We start from the raw sequence: 7,844 nt of genomic DNA, 5'->3' as shown, positions 1-7,844 counted from the left end.
TATTCTACAGTGCAGTAGAATTCCGATACAGAGTATCTGGGCTGTTTTATCCCGGGAACATCGTGATTGATAGTCTGCCTTGCACAATTTTGGGCAGTGCCTCGAAATGTCTTAAAGAGAGCGACATAGTCCGCGACTCAACCCAGTAATATTTTCGATGGCATAATTGTTTTCAAAAGGTTTTTTCGAAATTCAAAAACAGCAATTTTAAGAAGAATTCGAACTGCCATGTCTACCGACAAAATTATAGGGACAAGTTCTTTTGCTTCTGACTACAACAAACCTTTTCGGTTTGAGGGAAGTCATTTCAAACGTTGGCAACAAAAGATGTTGTTTTTTCTAACCACGAAAAAGCTTGCCAATGTTCTGAAGGATGACATTCCTGTTGTACCAGAACAAGGTGAACAAACAGAAAAGGATAAAATAGCAGCTGACTTAACCCAATGGGAACATAATGATTACTTATGTAAGAATTATATTCTGAATAGATCACTTCCTGATGATTTGTATGATTACTACAGTTCCGAAAGCAATAATGCTAAACAGGTTTGGGATGCTATAAAGAAGAAATATGACACTGAGGAAGCTGGAGCCAAAAAGTATGTTGTTAGCCGCTACCTCAAATATCAGATAACAGATGACAGATCAGTGGAAGCTCAATCTCATGAAATTCAGAATATTGCTCACGAGATCATCTCTGAAGGTATGTCCCTAAATGAACAGTTTTAGATTGTTGTTATCATTGACAAACTGCCCCCTGCTTGGAAAGATTTCAAAAATTCTCTTGGGCATAAAACTAAAGAATTTTCTCTAGAAAGTCTGATAACCTGCCTTAGAATTGAGGAGGAATCTTGCAAGCAAGACCAGAAAGATGACATTCTTCTTGTGGCAAATAACAAGAAAAAGAAATTCATTGGAGCACTTCTGAAGCCAAATGGCAAACAACTAAAGAATCAGAATCACACTTCAAAGAACAACAACAAGAATGGGAACCCTCCAAAGGTCCCAATTGCTAGGAAGCCACCACCTCCTAGAAATTGCCCTATCCCCTTTATCTGTTTCTACTGTGGGAAAAAGGGTCATATGGCACGCAAGTGTAGGAACAAGACAGTCGCTGTAAATCAGACCAACTTGACTGAAGAGCAATTCGTTCCTATGATAACTGAGATCAACCTTGTTGGTGGATCAGATGGATGGTGGATAGACACCGGCGCCTCACGCCACGTTTGTTACGATCGTGCTATGTTTAAAACATACACCTGCTGCTGAAGATAAGAAAGTGATGTTGGGAGATTCTCACACCACTAATGTTGTTGGCATTGGAGATGTGGAACTAATATTCACCTTTGGAAAGACTTTAGTTCTGAAGGATGTCTTGCAAACTCCAGAAATAAGAAAGAATCTGGTCTTAGGGTTTCTTCTCAATAAGGTAGGGTTTAGTTAGTCTATAGGGGTAGATTTGTACACCATTTCTAAAAATGGTATTTTTGTTGGGAAAGGGTACGCCACTGATGGCCTGTTTAAATTGAATGTTGAAATGAATAAGATGTCTCCTTCTGCTTACATGTTGTGTGATTTTAATATTTGGCATGCTATACTCTGTCATATGAGCAAACATGTGATTTCAAACTTAAGTAATTTAGGCTTAATTCCAAAGTTATCTATAAAGGATTTTGAAAAATGTGATTTTTGCAGTCAAGCCAAAATAAAAAACAAATCACATAAATCAGTAGTTAGAGAATCTGAACCTCTAGACTTAATACACTTTGACATATGTGAACTTGACGGAACGCTAACCAGAAATGGAAAATGTATCACTTTTATTGACGATTGTTCTAACTTTACTTACGTATATCTCATGAAAAATAAAAGTGAAGTGCTTGACATGTTTAAAATATTTGTGACTGAGATAGAAAATCAATTTAGCAAAAAGATTAAGAGGTTTCGTAGTGATAGAGGAACAAAGTATGATTCCAGCTTGTTTAATGAGTTTTATAAAACCCAAGGAATTGTAAATGAAACTAATGCATCGTATTCACCTGAAATGAATGGTAAAGCTGAAAGAAAGAATAGAACTCTTACAGAATTAGTTGTTGCTATTATGCTTAATTCTGGTGCTGCGTCTCACTAGTGGGGGGAAATTATTTTGACTGTTTGCTATGTTTTGAATAGAGTTCCTAATTCTAAAAGCAAAACATCTCCTTATGAGATAATGAAGAAAAGACAACCCAACTTGTCTTATCTTCGAACATGGGGTTGTCTGGCTTATGTTAGAATCCCCGATCCCAAGAAAATTAACTCGCAAGTAGAGCCTATGAATGTGCATTCATTGGGTATGCAGTAAATAACAAAGCGTATAGGTTTTATGACCTAAACGCGAAAGTGATCATAAAATCAAATGATGTTGACTTTTATGAAAATAAATTTCCTTTCAAATCAAGAAATAGTGGGGGCAGCGAACCTGGTCAAGTTCCTGTGACAACAAGCACTGAAAACAACAAACAAGATGAAACAGAAACTCGAAGGAGTAAGAGAGTAAGAGTTGCTAAAGATTATGGACCAGAATACATGGCCTATAATTTAGAAGAGGATCCTGCGAATCTTAAAGAAGCTCTGTCATATTTGGATGCAGATCTATGGCAAGAAGCTATGAACAATGAAATGGATTCTTTAGAATCTAACAAGACCTGGCATTTGGTAGACTTTCCTCCTGGTTGCAAACCAATAGGTTGTAAATGGATCTTGAAAAAGAAACTAAAACCTGACGAATATGTTGATACGTACAAGGCACGCCTTGTAGCCAAAGGTTTTAGACAAAGAGAAAATATAGATTTCTTCGACACTTTCTCACCAGTCACTAGACTAACATCCATTAGGGTGCTTATATCACTTGCGGCTATTCATAACCTGGTGATACACCAGATGGATGTTAAAACAACCTTTTTAAATGGTGACCTAGAAGAAGAAATTTATATGGAACAACCTGAAGGTTTTGTAATTCATGGACAAGAAGACAAGGTCTGTAAGTTAGATAAGTCTTTGTATGGTCTTAAACAAGATCCTAAGCAATGGCATGAAAAATTTGATAACTTGATTATGTCGAATGAGTTTAAAGTGAATGAAAGTGACAAATGTATTTATTACAAATATGAAAATGGCATTTGCACTATCATATGTCTATATGTAGGCGACTTACTAATATTTGGTTCAAACATTCATGCTGTAAATAATGTGAAATCATTGTTGAGCAACAACTTTGATATGAAAGACCTCGGAGAAGCGAGTGTAATCCTTGGAATCAAGATTACTAGGTCAGAAAAGGGAATTTCTTTGGATCAATCTCACTATGTTGAAAAGATCCTAAAGAAATATAATTACTTTGACTGTAAACCTGCTTGCACACCATATGATCCAAGTGTAAAACTTTTCAAGAACTCTGGTGAAGGTGTTAGACAAACTGAATATGCGAGCATCATTGGCAGCCTCAAGTATGCCACTGATTGTACTAGACCCGACATTGCTTATGTCGTGGGATTGTTGTGCAAGTTTACTAGTAGACCTAGTATGGAGCATTGGCACGCTATCGAAAGAGTCATGAGATACCTTAAAAGGACCATGAGTCTCAGATTACATTATCAAAGATTTCCTGTCGTCCTTGAAGGATACAGTGATGCTGATTGGAACACATTATCAGATGACTCCAAGGCAACTAGTGGCTATGTTTTCAGCATAGCCGGTGGTGCTGTATCATGGAAATCGAAGAAACATACGATATTGGCTCAGTCCACTATGGAGTCTGAAATGATAGCACTAGCTACTGCTAGTGAAGAAGCAAGTTGGTTGAGATGCTTGCTAGCAGAGATCCCTTTGTGGGAAGGTCGTTGCCAGCTGTGTTGATCCACTGCGATAGTACCGCGACTATTGCAAAAATTGAGAATCGTTATTTCAACGGTAAGAGACGACAAATACGTCGTAAGCACAACACAGTTAGAGAATTACTTTCTAAAGGAGCTGTTATAGTGGATCATGTACGCACTAATGAAAATTTAGCTGATCCTTTGACGAAAGGATTAGCTAGAGAGAAAGTCCTTAGTACATCCAAAAGGATGAGACTATTGCCTATAGATCAATGAGTCACTTATGATGGTAACCTGACCTAAAAGACTGGAGATCCCAAGAATTAGGTTCAATGGGTAATAACAAGTCATGGTGGTATGAGATGAACATGCTATATTATATATGAGAAGCATGATTCCTGAAGCGATAAAAGGATGAGATAATAGAAACTCTTAATGAGATCTATACTCTATGTGGAGTGGAGTACCTAGCTACAGGAGTACTCTTGATAGACTCACCTACGTGAATGTGGAAGTGGGGGCCGCTTCCTATGGAATTTCGAGGCAGAATTCCTAGAGCGTTCGCTATACTGGGATACACGTGCATGGCCCTAAATGCACAGGCTTTTGAGAATAGACCTAATGAAAAGGTTGTGTGTGGGTTTGATGTCAGAGATAGAGTTCAAGACTACGTGTCACTCTTGTTGAATCTGAATCTTACTTGCTATGCAAAGGTTCAAGTCAAGAGACACCTTTGTTTATGCATAATCTTATAGAAGCGTTTGATGCTATTCGAAAACCTATTTTTTAAATTCAAGTGGGGGATTGTTGGAAATGATGATGCTTTTATGAAAGTTTATTGGAAATAATGATGACATTTATGAGAGCTAGTGTTGTTGTGAATTAAAAAAAATTGAGAAGTCCCACATTGGAAGGATACCACACACTAGTAGGGTATATAAGGTGGAGGTAATGAACTTGGGGAGGGCCTCAAGGGACACCCCAATTTTATGAAGGAGGGAGAACGCAAGCAATATTGACCACCACACAAGCGCGCGCGCACCGCCGCTGTCCGTCCGGCTTGGCCTGGCTTGGCTTTGGCTTCCTCCACCGAGTCCTCCCTGAATTCGTGCGTCTGTTTTATCCTGGGGACTTCATGGTTGATAGTCTGCCTTGCACAATCTTGGGCAGTGTCTCGAAACGTCTTAAAGAGAGCGACCTAGTTCGCGACTCAACCCAGTAATATTTTCGGTGGCATAATTGTTTTCAAAAGGTTTTTTCGAAATTCAAAAACAACAGTAACTGACAATCATCATTCAAATATACCTATACAAAATTACATTATGCACATGCTAAATGCAGATAACTCGGCGAGTTGATGATGGATTGTAAGTCATGAGCTTCCCTGATCATGTTTTTGATTTAATTCCCAAACATACAATACATATGAATTATTTGATTGATCTAATGATTTGAATTGAGAAACATTTCAGGAAAACAAGCAAACACTATACACTTGGAACAAAAGCTTGGAACTTAAGGAATCAACCAAAATTGGAGGATGTGCTTGAGAAAGATGCAAATATGTATAGTGTGATTAGTTGTCATAGTAGTTATTTTAGTAGACTAATCACTATGATTTCATACTTAAGTATTTGCCAAAGAAAGTAAATCAATCAACTGATAAGTCAATTGATGAATCAATTGGGCAATCGTTTGTCTGACTCAGAACAAAAGTTTTCACTAAGTAAATCGATTATTTAAAGGCTTTTAGTGAAACCTGAGTTCTGGGCTTAATCCAATCAATTGGACAATCGATTGGGACATCAATTGAGTAATCGATTTTGTGATTCACAGAACCAACCACTTACTGAATCAATCGATTGGCAAATCGATTGCGAAAAAGTTTTTTCATCAGGAATAAGTTATGTGATCAACCAAATTGATTGGACAATCAACTGAATTAAGTTTCTTAAACTACAAGTTTTGTGACAATCGATTAGGTAATCGATTGAAGTTAATCATTTATCAGAAACATGGTGCATAATCGATTGGCACATCGAAGTTATGTGATCAACCAAATTGATTGGACAATCAACTGAATTAAGTTTCTTAAACTACAAGTTTTGTGACAATCGATTAGGTAATCGATTGAAGTTAATCATTTATCAGAAACATGGTGCATAATCGATTGGCACATCGATTTCAACCAAAATAGCTGAGCTACTGTAACAAGCCAAATCGATTGGCAAATCAATTGGATTAAAACAGTGGAGTCATTGTGACCAGTCAAGTCGATTGGTAAATCGGTTGGATTAAAACATTGGAGTCATTGTGACCAGCCAAATCGATTGGCAAATCGATTGCTTTAAAATGTATGAGTCACTGTGATTAGCCAAATCGATTTACAAATCGATTGAACTAAATGTTTGAGTTACAGGAAGTATTCAGCTCATTGCCAAATCTGTGACCAGCCAAATCGATTGGCAAATCGATTGCTTTAAAATGTCTGAGTCACAGTGATTAGCCAAATCGATTTACAAATCGATTGAACTAAATGTTTGAGTTACAGGAAGTATTCAGCTCATTGCCAAATCGATTATGACTATGAATATACGTCGACTGAGCAATCGATTGTTTTGATCTCGTTGTTGGAACAAAACACCTATAATCGATTACTCAATCGATGCTGATATAATCTTAGTATCAGTTTCTGATTTATGCTTTATTAGAATAGATTGGCAAATCGATTCATGCTTATATTTTCAAGATTCAAGAAAAACAAGAAATGCGATAATCGATTGGGCAATCGATTAAGCTAGTTTTGAACCATTATAAAATCGATTGAGCAATCGATTGACGTGATGTTTTTCTGAATATATATAAGCTGATTCAATCACTTTTTCAAACAACCGTTACACATTTTCTAACAACCAATACACTACACTTGGAACAATTATTCATTTTTCACAATACTGAAACCAGGAAAAACACTTTGAAAGAAATAATTGTTACCACACACAAAATAATCATTTGGCAAAATTCTTTTGTGTGAAATTCATATTGTTATTGTGTCATCATCATTTGTCCTCTTTTATTCTTTTATGTAAAAACAATCTGTAAAGAAAGTTCTGGAAATTCAGTAGTGTAAACTGGTGACTATCTTTGTTGGTGCGTGTGTTCATCAAGAAGAAGTCTCATCTTGATCTCGTGAGAGTTTGGCGAGTAACTCCAGGGATAAGGTGGTATAGTAATAGAAGCGAGTGAGTTGGATAGATAGGCCATGTGTGAGCTGGACAATCTGTAAAACGTACTCAAGTCAATTCTATTGGAAAGGCTAAAATCTGGTTTGGATTTCAGGACTGGATGTAGGCTATCAAACTGATAGTCGAACCAGTATAAATCCCGGTGCACGATTTTCTTATCCTTTCTCTTTATTTTGATATTGCTTGAATGCTTATTCTTGAATGTTTGAATTGGTGAATTTCTATATTGATAAATATTCTGAATAAGCATTGTATCTGTACTCTCATATTGAAAATTCATGCAACTGTGAATCTTTGTTCCTGAATAAATTCCGCAACCGATCATTGTTAATCTGGTTAATAATCTTGTAAGATTAGTATATACATTTCTCATATATTTTTTTTAACAAATAGAGGCCATAATTTCCTACATGGATGACGTTGTAGAGGAAAAAATGTTTCATAAAACCCATATTCAATAACACTAAGACCTTGTTGTAATATATGGATAAATAAATAGAGGCATTTGATCAAGATACTTTAATTTTCGAGCCATTAGACTAGTTGAGAGATTCAAAATACTTGTCTTCTTTTCTCTATGGCATGTTGAAGTAGGTGTAGAAAACAGAGTAGTCTGACTATCATGTAATGAGTCAACATGCTCAAAGAAAGGTGGTGAATGCTTAGTTTAGCGCTCAAAATTTTTGGTCTCACTCTAGCTCCTTTTTGGTGGACATGTAACCCTCCAAGTTTTTGTTAATTA

The 7,844-nt window shown here is 36.6% G+C and overlaps 1 protein-coding gene across 1 annotated transcript; it reads left to right on the top strand.

Moving 5' to 3' along the window:
* Positions 1-228: 228 nt before the first annotated feature.
* On the top strand, positions 229-1,269 carry LOC140918785 (uncharacterized). Its single transcript, XM_073363581.1, has 3 exons — positions 229-546; positions 631-703; positions 770-1,269. The coding sequence occupies exons 1-3, from the start codon at positions 229-231 to the stop codon at positions 1,267-1,269; spliced, it is 891 nt and encodes a 296-aa protein (XP_073219682.1).
* The last annotated feature ends 6,575 nt before the right edge of the window (positions 1,270-7,844 follow it).

This window comes from Cicer arietinum, chromosome 7, assembly GCF_000331145.2.
Source record: "Cicer arietinum cultivar CDC Frontier isolate Library 1 chromosome 7, Cicar.CDCFrontier_v2.0, whole genome shotgun sequence".
NCBI lineage: Eukaryota > Viridiplantae > Streptophyta > Magnoliopsida > Fabales > Fabaceae > Cicer > Cicer arietinum.
Note: the sequence above shows the minus strand (reverse complement) of the source record. Positions and strands in the feature narration are given on the sequence as shown.

Excerpts from the sequence above, each read along its gene's own strand:
- LOC140918785 (XM_073363581.1), top strand. The coding sequence starts at position 229 with ATGTCTACCGACAAAATTATAGGGACAAGTTCTTTTGCTTCTGACTAC. Across the intron at positions 547-630 it reads AAAGCAATAATGCTAAACAG|ATAACAGATGACAGATCAGT; the intron begins GTTTGGGATGCT and ends CTCAAATATCAG. Across the intron at positions 704-769 it reads TCACGAGATCATCTCTGAAG|ATTTCAAAAATTCTCTTGGG; the intron begins GTATGTCCCTAA and ends CTGCTTGGAAAG.